General features: G+C 34.5%; 1 protein-coding gene across 1 annotated transcript; it reads right to left on the bottom strand.

Moving 5' to 3' along the window:
• Positions 1-14,453: 14,453 nt before the first annotated feature.
• On the bottom strand, positions 14,454-15,209 carry LOC132559279 (alpha-(1,3)-fucosyltransferase C-like). Its single transcript, XM_060223894.1, has one exon. The coding sequence runs from the start codon at positions 15,207-15,209 to the stop codon at positions 14,454-14,456; it is 756 nt and encodes a 251-aa protein (XP_060079877.1).
• Positions 15,210-17,205: the final 1,996 nt, after the last annotated feature.

The raw sequence follows: 17,205 nt of genomic DNA, 5'->3' as shown, positions 1-17,205 counted from the left end.
ACGTTGTAGGTTAGGTTAGAATTAGCAGTATTCTTGTATTTGTAGCATTGTTTTTTGTTAGAAACCATGGCATTTAATGTCAGAAATCAGAGGAAATTTTTGTTTTACGCAAATGTTTGGTAATTTACAAAGATATATACATGAAAGGATGTATTTTTTCATAACAAAAAATCAGCTCAATTTTCAATATTTTCTTTAAACATTAAGATAGTTTTACTTATTATTATTGTTTATTAATGTACGTTTTATCAAACATACTGTTCGACGGGAACGTGCTTGTCGGAGGGGATTAGTGATCGTGGCAAGACACTAATTAGTTAATTGGGCTGTGAATGCACTTGGACCTTGATGACAAACTGTATTTGAATTACATACTGAATGGACAACCGGCTCACTTTCAATACCATTATATAAAATAATTAGTATTTTATCGTCAATTTATTGTTTTTATCACAAAATACAAACAAAAACGTTAATTTGACCATTCGTCTGTGGAGCAATAACATGCACAGATCGCTAGTACATCAGAGTGAGAATAAAGATTTAGAATTTTGATAAATTTGCTTATAATGATATAAAATGATGTTGGAATTTACTATTTTGTCCAATTATACGAAGGATCCACTGCATTTACTTACTCTACAACCTAAGACGTTCCACTTGAACCTTTCAATGTTCGCTTGCCAAATGAACAATGGTAAGTGTACGTGAACGTAACTCTACCGGGCCGTTCGTTCATTGCTTTGTCCAATACAACTGCATAAACGAAACGCTTGTAACCTTTATAATACAATCGCCTGTTGAATGATGTTTCAACTGCGAGAATCACTTAAGTTAAGCGTATGCATTCAGTCTGCGTACCTGATATCTACACTATGATTCTCCCATTCTAAGAAGGCACATGATGTCCATACTTTTGCGACGTCTGCCCGCATCAGGGTATCTGAAGAGGACAATAGCCACATAGTAAGTATAGACAGTCTTTCTCTCTTCAGCCAAAGGCAACATAAAATTTACTGCTAAAATGTTCGAAAGATGTTAAACAAATATACCTGATCTGATACTGTATCTAGGCTGTATGCTGGCTTCTGGGACATGTTGCAAAACCATATTAAAACAACTGACAACTTGTTAACATCTCGTAGCACTTGTTCCAGTCAAAGTATTTAGTTTAATTTTCAAATACACAAAAGCAGTTAAAATCGAACAGCCTGGAAAGTAATTTTTGGTCACTGAGAAAGGAAAAAGATTATTTAAAAACCCTAATCTAATACCAATCTTAAAATACATTTGAGCACACCATGTGCCGTTACACAATGCGTGTGAGTTTTACGTAGCGGTTTAAAAATGCAAGACACCAGATGTGTCTGGAACATTATGCGTTAACCTGTTGACTTGTTTAGTATCTGGCTCTAGTAGAGCTATATGTAACAATCATTCAGCATTCATTTTGTCTTGATATATCATAAACATTTAAGGTTTTAACCTAAAACACACTGAAATTTAAATCAAACAGGCCAAGTATTTCTGTCTAATGTTTTATACATTGAATAGGTGGAATGTTGATCTACTTACGTCAACTTAATCAGCGCTCATGTTATCAAAATCTTTTATATTCTATCAATGGCTGAATCCTTTTCTAGAGGCCGTACTGATGTAAGAAGTGCAAATTGAATGTATATTAACAAATAGCTGCGATGACTATGAATGGCACCACTTGAGAATGACTGCACATCAAATGTGTGTGCAATGCGAGAATATACCAGATGAAGGCTGTGAGTTTGCTCTAGTGTGACTAGTATATTCCATTACCTCAAGTTAATTCAGTCGAAAATGTTTACACACCAGTAACAAATGCACTTTTAAATTCTTATATATTTAAAATACTATAAAATTATGCATTTATTCAAACCCGCATTTAAGTGCTCAACCGCATTCCTCCTAAAAATCAAATAATTGCACCAAATGGTGGAGTCAAAAACATTTATTCTAAAATGAAATGTTTAAAGAATACCAACTAGTCATAATTCAAACTGAAATTACATAGAACTTGGGTAAAACATTAGCGAAAGAAAGATTTATCTCATCGAGAGTTAGACCAGGTGTTCCGGAAGAGTATACGTCTTTTGCATCATCGACAACACCCGCCATATAATCCTTGGTCAATCCAGGTTACTAATGTTACGTTCTAAAATGAGAACAAGGCAGACAACAACGGAACCAATAGGCAAACTGGCGATTATCAAACAAGTCCAGTTTCATATCACACAAATTGTAGTGAGAATGTATGAACTGGTGGTAAATAAAGAACAAAATATGACATCAGCGACGCCCTCTGTATGTATCTTCTTTACGGCGTTCGAAATAAGAGCAATGATTTAAATCAACAGAGAATTTAATTCACCGACATTAAAATGTTTTAACTTGTAACATCAACTTTCCCAATTTTGATTGTTGTCCCTTACATTAATTCATGTATACTGTCTGATCATCCAAACGTTTGACAGATACATCAGTTAATCTATTCTGGATTTTTATATTAGAATTTTTTTTGCCTAGATTTACCATACAAAGCAGACACACTTTTGTTATAATATTATTCGAACAAATCAAATTTCATGCTGTTTTCTGTCGGATATAATATTTTAAATTGTAGATACAATTAAACTTTCCCACAAAAAAAATTCGGCCACAAACCGACCGTGACGTTATCTGCGTTGTGTAAATCTAGATCAATAAGATGTGTGTCATTATAGAAATCAAAACCTTTGAACACAACATAATAATTCATGAGAAATAATCAAACAATCATATTTTGACACACAGCACAAGTTCTGATTTTTTTAGAAAAAAAGCAGAACAGTATTTGATGAAAATGACCGTGCAGTCATTGAAACATCAATCCTAATCTTATATTCTGAAATCAATTGTATTTCTACTCCTCCATACATCAGCTAAATCACGATAACTGATTTGTGTCGTTTAACACATTTATCAACATAGCACGTATATCTACTTATGTCTGAATCACATTGTAGTTACCGTCCATGATGATTCCATTCTCCATTTCACTCCCCTTGGGGTTAAGAATTGTAAAAAAACCTAATGTGTCATTCGCAATAGAAGGCGCACACCTATTTATGATTTTTTAATTAATACCACAAATGTTTAACTGAACATGCAAAACCTACCATGGCGACCTTCTCTATTTACAACACAAGTTTCCTTTTTTTGTGTAAACTGCCTGCCACATTTTTATTCATGCACGGTTCAGAATATCCACTGGTTCTTGAAGTTGTTCTTAAATCATCAGATGTGTGAAAGTTACTACAAATTTTATACATTTAGTTCTGAAACTTACTTATTCCTGATTTTACATACCAACTCATAATTCAATAATGAGCGTAGATCCAACAAGCTTTCCTTCGATTATTAGAGCATATGTAGTGGTTTACAATATATAAATTAGTTGAGAATGAAAGATCAAAAGGGATTAAAATATTTTGACGAAAATAATGATGAAATTTATAAAAGCATTTCATGGGCAAATTTTCGAGGTATTTTTGTTAGAATGTAAGCATTCAGCTAAAGTAATGTCCAAAGTGATAGAATCTACAAATAATAGTTAGTAGCAAAATGTACTTAAATAGTAAACATTCCCTGAGTCTTTTATGATTTATAATCCAATACACTGAAACTTGGTCAGTGAAGTCAATCAGAGACGTTTAATCTAATAATCAGTCCTTAATTAGATGAACTTTGTTTTCGTGACCAAGCACGTATAACAATTCCAGAGACATCAGCGGCGTGTACATTCAGTGACCCTGTGTTGACCTGGTCATGACTTACGTATCGTAGTTGTTTGTACTGGTTAGCATACAGAGATTGTCTTAGTTGCATGTCTAGGTAACTATTCTGTTTGAATGAATCAGAGACCATCATGAAAATGTCGCAAAATATTATATATTTTGATTAATATTGACTTTCATGGATACCCTGTATATCTACGTTTTGGAAGACATATAGTTGATGGTTCATTCACTTAGTGGAAATATCTAAAAATCTGTTTAGATACAAAAATAATAAATGTAGATCTCCAGTTTGAGAATAATTTGTATTGTATTTCTTCATTGTGATTTCCTTCAGATGAATAAAATACCGCCGTTGGCATGTCGATGTAATTCCTTGCTAACTCTGAGCATGATTTTATTATGTAATATGATTTAAAACAGTTGATGATAAAAGTTTAAGCGTCGAACATAAACCAAGAAACCTAGAGGGCCTGTATCGGCCACTTGGATATTTTACCCAAGAATGTCCCAGACAAAACCTCGTCTTTATTTAGAACTCGGGGTTTCTACTATTGAATACCGTCCTCAGTCTCCGAGGTTCAGAGACCCAGCATTTATTCTAAACTGTTTGTCCAGGAATGATGCTTCTAACAAAATATATTTAGTCATGTCATAAGAGTTTGCAATGAAGGCAGCTGGTACAATCCATACTCTTTGCCTCTACGACATACATGTTAATAATCAGCTAGATCTCTTCTGTTTCAGTAATCAAGAAATTTCAACATGCCAATACAAAATTCGACAAATGATGCTACCTGATGTATCAAAAGTAATGCAACTACTTAATGACGAAAAATGGATTATGGAGAAAGCTTATCTTCAATGCGCTTATTCCACTGATCCAAGTGGGTTTTATGTGGCAGAATCGGTAGAAGGCGACATAATTGGTATGTTTGATATTATGCTAATAGGATATATATGATTCACAGTACAGCATATGATATTTTTTATGCAATTGACCAATGGCTTGAATATACACTCAAATATTCACAAGAGTCATCCATAACAAATATTAACGATAATATAGAAATGGTTGTACGAGACTATAATAAGTTCAATTAGCTCTATTTTATTTCTCTTTGAATCAAATGATCGACGTTATAAATCATCTGCTGATGCTATTTTTCTGACCGTGATTATTACAAGTCAAATATCATCTCTTTTTGACATACCTTTTGTTTTTTCTCTATTCAAGGTGTATCGATAACGTGGACATCACTAATGCCGTGTTAAATTTGTTAATCCGTGTCCCGGGCGTTTAAAGTAAATCTCCTTACAAGTAACCGTTATTTTCTGACTACTTTTATCATTCAAGTATGCGAAATACAGACCAAAAATGTTTACAATTAAATTAAAGATGTTATGAATGGATAAGAATTGGTTATCAAAAGCTACAAAACAAGACTACGCTTAACGATGTATTTATTTGATAGTGCATACAATAGTAACAAATGTACCGCTATTACAAATGCATACAGGAGAAGGCCTGAGAGGAGGATCTGGCAAATATGCGTTTCAAAATCAAATTAAATGCATTTCAGACAAGTCTAAAACTTTACATCCGTCGATGCTGAAAATGAACGATTATATCTAAATTTAGAATTTTCTCATCAAATAATCATAATACCAAACATCAATTCTTTTTCTAAAGTGGATAAAAGCAAGCAACTATATCCAGATTTATCCACAGGAGTCGAGCTAGAATTTGTCGTGTCCTTGATTTCCAGTTGTGCTGGGTATTAACGATGGACTTGGTACATAAATCTCTTGTTATTCAAAGACAAGACGTTATCAATATATCTGAAGGTGCCATTAAACGACCTTCGATGTCTTTGTGACCTGTTTTATGTTCCCATTGATAAATTAAGCCTCGTATGAAAACAAAAAGCAAGCCAGCCAACAGAGGGGCGGCGCAATTAATTGATATACGTATGCATATAGTCTTTAACCTAAAATGTATAAATCTATAAACGACAATAGGTCTTTAGATACATCAGTGACACCAAGTCTTCTTCCAGATACTAAAGCAGGTCATTTGTTGCTTTCAATTTTTGTGAATAAGTTTATTTTCTAACGATTTTTCATTGTTAATCATGTCTGTGACTTGCGTTCAAATTCCTTAAAATTCCCCTTCTCCTAGGTGTTTGTACGGTACCATATATTTAAACTTCTTTCGGGTCGTCAACAACTTGAAAATACAAATGATAATGCATGTTTCTAAATAGCAAATTTCAACACTTTCGGTCGTTCCAAAATGCCGCTAAGACTTTGAGGGATCTCTCGTGACAAGGTCGCTTGTGTATCCAGTAACACAGTTTATAATCTAGGTAACTTTTTCAATGTTGTCACTTTGAGATTATAAAAAACAACATTCTGCAAATTTCAGTACGTAGAAATAATTTTCTTGCATTCTTGACAAACTGTCGAAGGCCGTTAAACAACACGCAAATCGTCCGTGTAGATTTCTACATCCTGAATTGAATATTTCATCAATAATTTTGCAGGCACGGCGAATTTTCTACCGCAACAGGACGCCATCGTCACTGCTGGATTATGCGTTGTAAGGAAAGACTGCCGGAATTCGTTTATTGCATCCAGTTTAACTGATAACCTGTTTAATATAAATTTATCTAAAAACATTGCGATGTTCGTGAAGCCTAATTTTGTTAACTGTGTGGAGAGACATTACGGATTTTCCACCTCTATTTCATACATGTCTTGGTACAATCATGGACGAATGGACAGTCAGATGTGTCTAGAAGACGCGAAGGACAACTTTACAGTTATTCCTGTAGATTACAGGGTATTTACGGATCTAGTGGAGTACGATACTGGAATACATCCTGTACCCCGACCAGAGTACCTAAGATATTGGATCAATAATAGTCTTTCGACTACATACGCAGCCTATCACGGTGAAAGGATTTGTGGATACGGAGTATTGCGGTCTCAGGATTTCTATAACCAGATTGGACCTTTATACGCAGACAATGACAGAATAGCACTAATATTGTTTAAAACATTGGCGAGTCATCTTAGAAAAGATCAAATCGTTGGATTTTCTTCTCCCGTTACGAATTGTTTTTCGGCAAACGTTGCTGTACAGAACAGAATGATGAAACCAGGCTTTCCCCTTGTCCTCATGTCTACGTTAAAGTCTTTTGATATTGATATTAGAAAGGTTTATGCGTTATCATCAGTATCATTTGGAATATGTTAACAGACTCTGTAGGTATCAAATCACTGGTAATAACGCCATCAACTGCAGGTGTTATATAACAATATCAGCAACGAGATACGACAATGAACATGGACAAAAAATATTAAGACAATTTACTGACAAATGTATTTTGTAGGCGCATAAATTTTAACAAACATAATAGACCATATATTTATATATATATATATATATATATATATATATACATTTTGCACTAGCGCTTTCACTGTATTAGATCTTCAGGTGCATAGTAACTGTACATAATGGTGTGGCGTCACAACATGTTATCTGTTGATGACGTCATAATATAAAAGGGGCATAATTATATTTTGCAAACTTTACAATGCGGTTAAACATTAATTTTCAAGTCTGGTTTTAAAATGTTTATAATTTCTGACTCCTCGGCTTCTCTTTGTATTCGATTGGTTTCAGATGAAAAACTATACAGGGGGAAGATGTGGGGAAGACCTCTACCAATCAGCCGACACATAGCAGGATGCAACGACGACTTTTTCCAAATCTTCCCCCTGTATACTTTTTCCTCTGAAACCAATCGAATAACTTGTAAAAGCATTGTGTAAATGTTATGCCAGTCAGCATAATTGATAGCAAAAAGATCATCCCTTTTCTCTTTGCTCGTAGGTTTGAGAATAGTGTTGCTGTTTAACAAGTCATAATTTTGACCCTTTAGTCTCTATTATGAATAGAGAAATATTGACTGTTAAAATAGGGAGGCGAAGTTTATGAATTTATGATTCATACCAAAGTTGATAGTTTTTTATAGCTGATTTCATTCCATCATATTTCAAAACGGTGATATTGATGATATATTTCTTAATTAATTCATCATACGTAGGTAGTGTGATTGTGCTCGAGTCAAATAATATCAAGGTATTTAAGGTTGGAAGATTGTTTTACTTCTAATAGTTATACCCTTATTATATTTTGAAGGATCATTCATGCTGAAATTAAGCGTTTTAGGCCTCTGTTAGCATTCTCTTGAGTAATGATCTCACTTCTAACTTTAGCATCTATACTGTGACATAAGCATTATACAAATAAAGCCTTTAATATCTTCAGTTTTTTGGTTTGTGTGTTTTTTTTCAGGTAGATATATAAATAAATTATTAGATTGTTAAATCTTTGATGATTTTATTAACTGAATTCACTTTAGGCGTTCAGCTCTGTATGTATTACTAAGACTTTCAAGCTTTACTATTCTTTATCAAAGTTCATTTTGATCGTTTCATGAAGATTGACACTGAACTCGACTCCAAGTTTTAAAAAAAATCTCTTTTCTCCACTGTTGATTTTATTCATGTAGAAACATGTCCTTACTATTCTAGTTGTTTTACTCCATTCAACTTCTGTTTTATCAATACTTATATTTAGGCAAGAAGCACAAACCTAATTGCGAGAAATTCTTCACATAAAAAAAATTGGAATAAAAATATTGGATCCCCTTGTCAACAACCTCTGTTGAGATTGAAAAACAAAGAAAGATTCCCCTTGATGCACAGAAGCCCATACAATATTATGAAAAAGGTTTACTCATCTATTGATATCCTTTCTAAATCCTACAAAAAATCCAATTCCTCTTCTATATATTTCCATGTATACAAATCAAATGCCTCTTAGAATTCTATCATTAACCAAACCTGGAACATTATGGTTTTCTGTGAAATGCTTAACATCATACAAAGTCTCGTATTTTCACCTCTAAACTTACCTGCTAGGAATCCTGTCGAGTCTTTGCTAATAAGTTTAACAAGTACAGACTTATTGCTATTGGCTATTACCCGGGCACTATCTTGTAAACACTGCTTGATAAAAGTATAGGCATCCAGTTCTTTATAAAACGACGAGGTTTATCTTTTCGTGGGAATGTTCAAAAAGTTCCAAGGGCAATATCTACTGATTTTATTTTATTTTAGACAGTTTTCATTAATCAAATTGATTTCAACTTAATTTTTTTCTTGTTTTGTGATCCTACTATTATCATCAAGGTCTATTTTATAGATTATTTTATATGTAAAATTACTTTTTTCGAGGCGAAAACAATCCCACTTGGTCCTTGATCTTCACAATCCTCCCCTTAATCATCCTTTTTGTCTGATTTCTTCCCGTTCTTTTCTCTTTTTGTTTATTTTTACTGAATTGATCATATCTTTTCCGATCCTCCATGGTATCGTTAATTTTACTTTCTTTTTGCAATAGATTTCTATAGACTGAGTGTGATATTGTTTTCCCTCTTATATTCATCAACAAATCTTTAGAAAAAGTATAATTGGTCATGTTTTGTAAATTGTCACTCTGAATCTGGTATATTGTCAATGTTTTCCCTGTTATAAATTGGTAATCTGTACTGTATTTTAGTTTCTTTAATTGTAACTTTTACTAAATCTGTATATATATATACTGTATCATACAACAAGGAGTTGTTCAACTTCCGTAATTCTTTACCTTTTCAAATTAAAAAAGATAAGACATGTGTCTTTGCTTTTACAATGTTCACCCAGTTTCAGAAAGTTAACCGATCCATACCAAATTAGTATATATTAAGCGCAAGTGACATTAATTCATAGCGCTAACAACAATCCAGCGTACCTTCCATGAGAAGACGTCAAGAAAAGAAAGAAAAGAAAAAGTAAGCTTTTAGTAAAATCCTATTTACGAGAGCCAAGTCTGGCTGTCGTTCGCACACCATGCTGGTGAATAGAGAAGTTCTGACTCATTGTCACGGCTTTTTCCGAAGCTTTAATAGAGCAACCAAAACAACCGCATCAATGACAAAGACCATCGAACAATCTGGAAATAAAAAGAAAGAAGTAATTTCCAAGTCAACTACGGGACGGATCCATGCTAATATCAAATATGTAAAATTCCTATGTAAGACATTAAGTAGTAGTATTGAAAATAACATATTTACACCAAGTCATATATGTATCTGAAAGGAACAGTACTGTAACTGCTTATTCAAGGAAGAACATTCAGATATACATATATACGTTCGGCAATTCACCGGAATCGATCGGAGCTTGCCGAATGAGAATAGGTAACAGGTCACGGAAGGTAACTCGTATGGAAGATAGTACGAGTTGTCCATATAATTCATATACATAAACGAATATAAGAAAATTAGAATATGGAGTGAAACAAGAACATTGATTACTTCATTCAAAAAGGGAAGAGGATTTCAATATCTTATTGATATGATAGTATATAATAATACTTTGTAACTATATATAGTATATATGCTTACCTGCACACACAAAAATTATTAATCCATTCAAATGTAACACACAAAGTAACACGACACTCACAATTAAGAAAATTGATCATAAGAGGACTGAAAAGTTCGCTTAGAATTGGCAACCAGAGAGAATGCCTCTGGAGTCCATTAAGTTCCCTTCAGTATTTTTGTGGACTTGATGACTTCTTGTTTCTGTCTGTTCTGTACAAACTTAACGATGTTGATCCGTGGGCGATCTTTTGAAAATCTACTCGGTCTGTGGACAGATATAGCAGTGGTACTTTCATGCGATCGTTGATAATGGACATAACACTCTTTACAATAATCCTCAACAGATTCAATGACTGAGGTATCCTGGAGTCAACAATCGTGTAAAGATATTTCTCCAAGTAGTCCTGGTCATTATAACGGTTCTCGTTATCCTCTCACCTTTCTGTGATTGATAATCTGTGGCTCCTCTATCTTACTGTATGTCTATGTTCATCATTACACTTTTCAAGATCCACGATCCTGCTTTCTAGTTTTTTTTCTGTTAATTCTACATTCTCTTTGCGTATGTAACTCAACACTGTGGTCGTCATTCTGTCCATCGTATCACTTGAAACAAAATAAAATAAAATCGATCAAACTCTCCTCCATTGACTTTTCTGCACTTCCATGAGTTTTTGTAGCTGGACCGCGAAGCCCCGAGCGTACCGTATTTGTTCAGTCAAGAAAGTCCCTTATGTATACACTACAGAATAGTTCCACAATAGGTTTACACATACAGGAGTACGGTATTCGTTGGTGTCAGTAGTCAAACCATTGTCCTATAGATAATGTTATCCAAAAACATATTTAGATCACAAACTCAAACAAAATTCTCTCAACGATAGATGTGAACTATCCTTAGCCATTACTGTTCAAATGAATACAAGAAGTATATAACTATATCGTCAGTGAGTCCAACACACAGTTCCATAGAATTTGTCTGAACCGGCCAACGTTATCCTCCTCCACCTAAAATCTCATACCGTAAGAAACGAACTGTTTTGATTTTTATAACTTCTGTAATACTCTCTTTTTCTATCCTTTTTAAGATACAATATAAACTCGGGTAATTCTGAAGTGTTTGTTGCACGGAACACCTAGCAGATACCGATCTGGACCAGTCACATATATACCCGTAAACAGATACTTTTGTCGCTCGAGGCGCACAACTCTTTACTTTCTGAAGTGTGAAACTATTTACGATAGAAAAAAAAGTAATAAACCAGGATATAGTGTTATTTCGATGAGTGCCGAGTTACGAATGACTTTTATAATCACCGAGTACACCTGTGCGCTAGAGACTCTACGGGACGAGTGTTTGTACGGCGTTGTGCACATACACATTTTCATGAATTCTCGACCAACATACATTAATCTCCAATGAGCGTTAAATCGTTAAATGATCGAAACTGATCAAATATAAACCAAGTTATGACTTGCCGAATTAAGAAATATATGTCAAGGACATGTGTTATATATACCGCTGGATTTTTTGAGGGGGTGAAAATTTGAACGCTACATTCAAACTTAAATTGTAATGAATTCGTTTAAAGTGTAACATCTTTATTCTATTGAAATATATTTCAAAGAAAAATTGAAATTTATTTGATTTGTTTCTTCTCGAGATATAAATCACTAAGTATAATCCTGGACTGGGTTTTAGGGACAGGTTCGAGATTGGGTAGGCTCGTACACCATTAATCGACGACATAAAAGAGGTGTAAATGTGGAAATTCTACAATGTACGACACATGACAGCATCAAAGGACACGCCGTGTAGACAAGGTCATAGGTACGTTATACCGCCACAAGCGAAGATGTTGCGATTTCGGCAAAGATATTGAGGTACCCATTAGAGACGAGAACGTGTTTCAACAGGTCAGAGAAATGTCTACCATTTCTCTTCAGGGTAGTGTACATGGTACTAAGATCTGCGGTCCTTTAAATATAAAACATACATGAACAAGCAAACTCTTCCGTTAAAAGGCCGAAAGGCCGTGATAATGGACGTAAAACAAGTTAAATGAATAAATAGGGGGGAAAGTTCAGGGAGTGACACCTATTGTCACTATAATACATATATATTGACTGTGGGACAGGAATTCGTGCCAAATCAATGTGGTTGGGCATAACAAAAATTATTACTAATGTAGGTAAACATTTCGTCAAACTAAACTGGACCAGAAGAGTATGAATTGTCAAAGTTAGGTGTTAATAACAATGGACGTTAATGTCGTATATAGAAATATATTTAAAGTCTGTGCAAGTACGTAGTAGAAATGTGTTATGAAAAAGTACTGCAATCAATTGTAATATTCATATCGTAGATGTATAAAATCTATTTTTAAAAAAAACGGTTTATTGGTGTGTCTAACTTATTTCTTGTCACAATTTAAACATCACACTGCTGTCCTTATTTAGACCAGGTGTTCCGAAAGAATAAGCGTCTTCTGCTTCATCGATGACGCCCGTCATGTAAACCTTGGTCAATCCAAGTAAATAATGTCACTTTCTCAAATGGGAACAAAGTATACAGCAACGAACCAACAAGCAAACTAACGAGCATCAAACACGTCCAACTTCATATCAGACAAAGAAACAGTATACTTCTCAAAGAAATAACTATGGCGACCTTTACACTTCCCACATAAATATATATTCAGAGGTCATTATATATAATAGTATCTCCGACAGGATTCAAACCCATGACCTCAGTCTGACGTGTGTAATGCTCAGACAGTAGAACTGAAGAGAAAAGCTATGTCTGGTCGTGCGATATATTGTGGCTGTTTTTTCAGGTTTACACTTCAATGATTTTCATTTTAAAAATTATAAGCTATTTCTGATTTACCATACGCCATTTTATATCCTTAAAAACACATTCTGTGAACCAAACAGGGTTTTTCCTCCACCATTATGTAGAGCTAGTAAGTAATCATATTACTTTTCCCCTCAAGTGTACTTCATAATTTATACTGCTGAGCTTATCTTGCTAATTATCTTACCGTGAAGCATTCACTGTAATACATCGCTTCTGTTAGTTAGGATATAACAACCGGACGAAAATGTATTGATTCTAAATTACGTTAAAGATTCTAGATCATAATGACCACTATTTCAATATATATATATATCGTTACATTCCACTTAGCTACATTAGTGTATATATTCTATTAATTAATTAGAGTGATCTGAGTAACCGTAAGCCATTCGATAAATGCTCATTGACCTTTGGTCTAGATATGTCAATGTCTGTCTATACTGAAATGAATGTGTTTGTATATGTGTGTAACGTGTAAAATGTGTATGAGACATGAGACGTTCCCATAATTAACCCCCCCCCCCCCTCCCACTTACTTTTCTTGTTTTTTGTGTTGATTTTTCATTTTAAAATTATTCGAAATATATATATACTTATTATCCTGTATTATTTTATTTTGATGGAGAGAATTACGATAGGGTTTTTATTAAATCCAACTGACTTTGTAAACTTACCAATAAAATGTGATTACTGCAAATTAAATATCCGTATTCACCGTAGCTCACAAAAAGGCCTAACATACACTCATTCGTAATAAAAGAATAAAAAGCAGTCCTGAACATTCAGTAATGATCTATATCTTAAACATTAAAGCTGAAGAAGACTTTTTATGACGAAAATATGAAAGGGAAGCTTGACATGCATCGCTGAGTATTTCATGGACGTTCGGAGGTGTATACAGATCTTTGACTGTGTAACTAAATAATTGCAAGTAGTACTCTGCAAAACGGTGAATGATGAAGGAAAGCTTACTTTTAATCTTAACCTATGGGTATAAAGCCATATACAAAATTTGAGACAGTAATATTTACGAATAAAACACAACAACAAAATACGAATAATTTCCCAAGATCACAGGGCCATAAATACGTCGTCTTTTTAATACATTTTGCAGAATTTAGAAGTAACTGCCTTTTTTTTCATCTTCCATGCTTTAATTTTGTCTAGAGCATAACACTTAAATTGAAAGAGGAATAAACATGAAACATGAAAGGAGGGCAGTGCACAAGAATTCATAACTCTCATAATGTCTTTGACGGCCTTTGTTAATACTTTGGTTCAGTCTGGTAACTCGTCATCAATATCAGTGGGTTCCTTGCAGTTCCTATGGTCAGGGTGATCCACTAACCAATCTGTAATTGATTCGTACAATTGCTCGAGTTTATAGGCATTGTGTAACTTTTTACACAGGTCACAAAAACGCAGGTCTGTTTCCTCTGCATAATAATACTGTCTCCAGGCAAAATATTTCTCAAACTCTTCTTCACTGTTTGTTAAAGATTCCATTGTCTCTGCAAGCTTCTCAATGGAGAAGTCCTGCGTACTGATATATGAATTTGGCGGAAGAAACATACTGTATCGGTCGCCAGATCCTCTAACAACAGGTATGACGTCAATGCCTTCCTGGTATATACCCATGGCTTTTTCAGTGATATAATCTTCACATAAGCTGTTTTCGAAAGCCAGATAATACCTATATTTTTTATGAAGTTGATAAAGACAGTTGCTGCTGCTGGACTTCGGACAGGTCATATTACCACAACTACCATAGATATCCACGTGCACATCACGCTGTAGGAGACGAACATATTCCTGGCGACGACTCTGTGCGTCACAGTTGGATACAAACCATGCTGCCATCTTTTCCTTAGAGGTCCAAACAAAAGGCGGCACGTGAGTGTCATACTTGGACGTCCTCCGTGCAAAGGAGCCATATGGTGCAAAGATATCTGAATCTCTTCTGTGTACCATTGTCCAGTTAAAAACTCGATTCCAGTCTTTTAACCTGTCTCCAAATGTTACTGGCGCTTCCATTGCGTGCATAATCCACAGTTGTCCTGGATATTTCCATGGTGGTTTCAAACCTAATCCGGGGCCGTGAAAAATTATGGCTTTTTTATTTCTGATAATATATTCTCCAGAGGTCATGATACAGCGGTCTGGGCATCTACTGAAAGCATTCAGTGAAACATGTGGAGGTCTGTTATAGTAATAAACTTCTATGGGTTTTTGCTCGATTCCTAACTTCGGTTTTTCCCAAACAACGAGTGGTGGGTCGGGGAGTAAATATACTCCAAGCTCAATGAAGGTGTCCAAATTCGTCAGGAAAATGAAATTCAGGCTTGCTATTACCAGAAATAAAAGGAGGCTCCTTTTAGAAAAACTGAAAAATGGGAAAGAAAACGTCTGACTGTTCCTTCAAAAAACTAAAAACTAAATACATATTTTAAACTACAAAAAATATTTTCCTTTGTGTGCAACAAAGATCATAAGGTCATTATTTATCCCAACTCTCTGCTCGGTGTCAAACAAAGGACTGCGGGTCGTGTGATCAACCTGTAAAACTAAAGAGAAGATTTTTTCGAACAAAAAGGTGTGTATTGCGTACTATCAATCAGGGTTACACATTATAACAGCTTTATACCACTTGACGTGTTAAGATCTGTTTTAGAAAAATATATATCAAAGACTTCCAACAAGTTGAGAATGAGGAAATCATAAGAAGAATTGTCTGATATTAAGAGACCACATAATACCTTTGTTGAAATGATACGATTTGAACAAGGTAGGATGGCATCATATCCGGGTCAAATAATACTGGAAAAGATTCATCAATCCTTATCGCCAAACAGTTCTATAAATAGAAATATGAAGCTTTTCTTTTACTGGGTTTCATTTGGAAGCTTATTACGATCCTTCCAATAACATTTGGTTCTATCTCCTGACTAAGATATCCCAGGGTCTATGGAATTACCTACGTAACACTGTGGCTGTGTAACGACTACTTTTTCCTATTGTCTAGATGAGATGACAGATGATAGTTGGGGCCCTCAGAGGTATACTTCATTGTGATAAAAAAGAACCCGGCTTCAAACATGTCACAGCCTTCCACAAACACATTGTTGACCTTCCATATATAGGAAAGTCGTCTATAAATAGCCATAGTTGTTGAGTAACACAATCTAAATCCCAGCAAATAAAACGTTTTGGAATGGGGTTATGCGACCTTACATTAGTCATACCTAAATGGTGTAGAATTCAGATGATAGGCACGCTACTGTCATGTACACATCATCCCTTACCATGTACACAGGAGCATGACTTTCCACCCAGTAACATTATACTACCAATGGAGACTTTATCTACGGCTTGAGGATGGAATACAAAGCCTTGTTCATATAGCCAGATTCTCAACACTGAGGATAATGGGAGATATCACTACGACAGCTGCGTGTTGTTACAAGTGTTATTAGGGAGTTATATATATATATATATAAAAGATATTCTCGTGAAGTTTAAATAACTAGTGTTTGGCTAACGTTTCAAATCAGTACCATCAGTACAGGTCATCGAAAACTTAATTGTTTAACACTTGAAATACTTAAGACTTACCTGTACTTTCTGTATACTTTCATATTATTCGTCTTCGTGGCTACAAGTATATACCTCAAATGAGATAAAAATATCAAAGTGTTGTATATCACACGCATCCATGCATCACTGACAACGGTTTTACGTGAACTACCTTTAATAGTTTTGTTTAATTTAGGAGGAAAGAAATCGAGGGGTACCTGAAAGTAGGTCGTAATTGCAATTTATTGAGAAAAATAAATTTAAAAGTTTATTTTTGTATAAGGAGAACTACAGATAAAACGTAAACGGTATTTATCGATACCGTCATAGGAACAGAGTTATACAATGTATATTAGTTATGTTTGTAAAAGCCTGCTGATTATACAGCTAATTAGCAATGTGTGACGTGGCACTGTCTCTGGGGTAATACAAAGCACCGTGTTCTATGCAACTACTG

Source organism: Ylistrum balloti, unplaced genomic scaffold (assembly GCF_031769215.1).
Source record: "Ylistrum balloti isolate Yb309-2 unplaced genomic scaffold, AGI_CSIRO_Ybal_v1 Utg370882, whole genome shotgun sequence".
Lineage (NCBI taxonomy): Eukaryota > Metazoa > Mollusca > Bivalvia > Pectinida > Pectinidae > Ylistrum > Ylistrum balloti.
This window is presented reverse-complemented; position numbering and strand designations above follow the sequence as displayed.

Coding starts and splice junctions, on each gene's coding strand:
- LOC132559279 (XM_060223894.1), bottom strand. CDS start 15,209: ATGGAAGCGCCAGTAACATTTGGAGACAGGTTAAAAGACTGGAATCGA.